The sequence below is a fragment of the Carlito syrichta genome, unplaced genomic scaffold, assembly GCF_000164805.1.
Source record: "Carlito syrichta isolate Samal-C Ts95f unplaced genomic scaffold, Tarsius_syrichta-2.0.1 Scaffold169048, whole genome shotgun sequence".
Classification (NCBI taxonomy): Eukaryota; Metazoa; Chordata; class Mammalia; order Primates; family Tarsiidae; genus Carlito; species Carlito syrichta.
In genome coordinates this window covers 1-971 of record NW_007113144.1, presented here as the reverse complement: position 1 = coordinate 971, position 971 = coordinate 1, and the positions used below count along the sequence as shown (strand labels likewise).

Genomic DNA, 971 nt, shown 5'->3' with positions numbered 1-971 from the left:
GCGGGAGCGCAGGGGTCCAGGCCCAGGGGGGGTGAGGGAGGAGACGGCGGAGCCGCGGTCACCGTCGGTGGCGCTGGGGCCAGACTCAGGACGGGCAGCGGCCGGTCCTCCAAGCCCTCGGAGCTGTCTTCCGAGTCGCTATTTTTGGAGTCCGAAATGGGTCCCAGGCCGAGGTCGCCATCCCTGCGCGCCGCCGCCGCCGCCAGGGACAGCTCAGGCCCCGCGGCCGCGCCGTCTAAGTTCTCAAGATCGATCTCTTCGTCCTCGTCGTCGTCGGCCAGGCCCTCGCCCCCCGTGTCCTCCTCCTCCCCCCCGAGCTCCTCCTCCTCCAGCTCCAGCTCGCGCTTGCTGTCCTCCTCGTCCTCCTCTTCGTCTTCCTCCTCACGCTCGCTCCCGTACGCGTTGCCCTCCTCGTCCGTGCGGCTGCGAGGCGCCCACGTCATCTTGTTCTCCTTCTTGAGGCGCCGGCGCGCGTTGGCGAACCAGGTGGACACCTGGGTGAGGGTCATCTTGGTGATGATGGCCAGCATGATCTTCTCGCCCTTGGTGGGGTAGGGGTTCTTGCGGTGCTCGTTCAGCCAGGCCTTGAGCGTGCTGGTGCTCTCCCGGGTGGCGTTCTTGGGACGGGACGGGTCCCCGAACTGGTACTGGCCATACGGGTAGAAGGCGGGGTGCGGATGTGGGAACGCGGCGGCCGCGGCCGGGTGCTGCACCCCGGGGCTGTCTTTCAGCTCGTACTGCGCGCCCTGAACGCACACGGAGAAGGAAGGGACACGCGCGGAGAGAGCGCGTGAGCCCCGGCCGTCGCCGCCTCCACCCTCCCGGCCTGGACCCCGCTAGCCTCCTCCCGCGCGCTCAGCTTGCCAGGCACCCCAGCTCCAACCCACTTCCCCCACTCCTCGGGCTCTCACCAGCTGCGGGAAGATGGGCAGCTCCGCGGCGTAGGGCAGGAAGGCGCCGTAGCTCTGGGC

The 971-nt window shown here is 69.7% G+C and overlaps 1 protein-coding gene across 1 annotated transcript in view; it reads right to left on the bottom strand.

The window, feature by feature from the left end:
• IRX3 (iroquois homeobox 3) overlaps window positions 1-968 on the bottom strand; it is a gene marked incomplete at its 5' end in the record, with an annotated part of 2543 nt that extends 1575 nt beyond the window's left edge. The window contains 2 exons of the mRNA XM_008051180.1: window positions 3-746; window positions 912-968. Of these exons, the coding sequence (XP_008049371.1) occupies window positions 3-746; window positions 912-968 (801 nt within the window). The remainder of the gene's footprint in view (window positions 1-2; window positions 747-911) is intronic.
• Window positions 969-971: the final 3 nt, after the last annotated feature.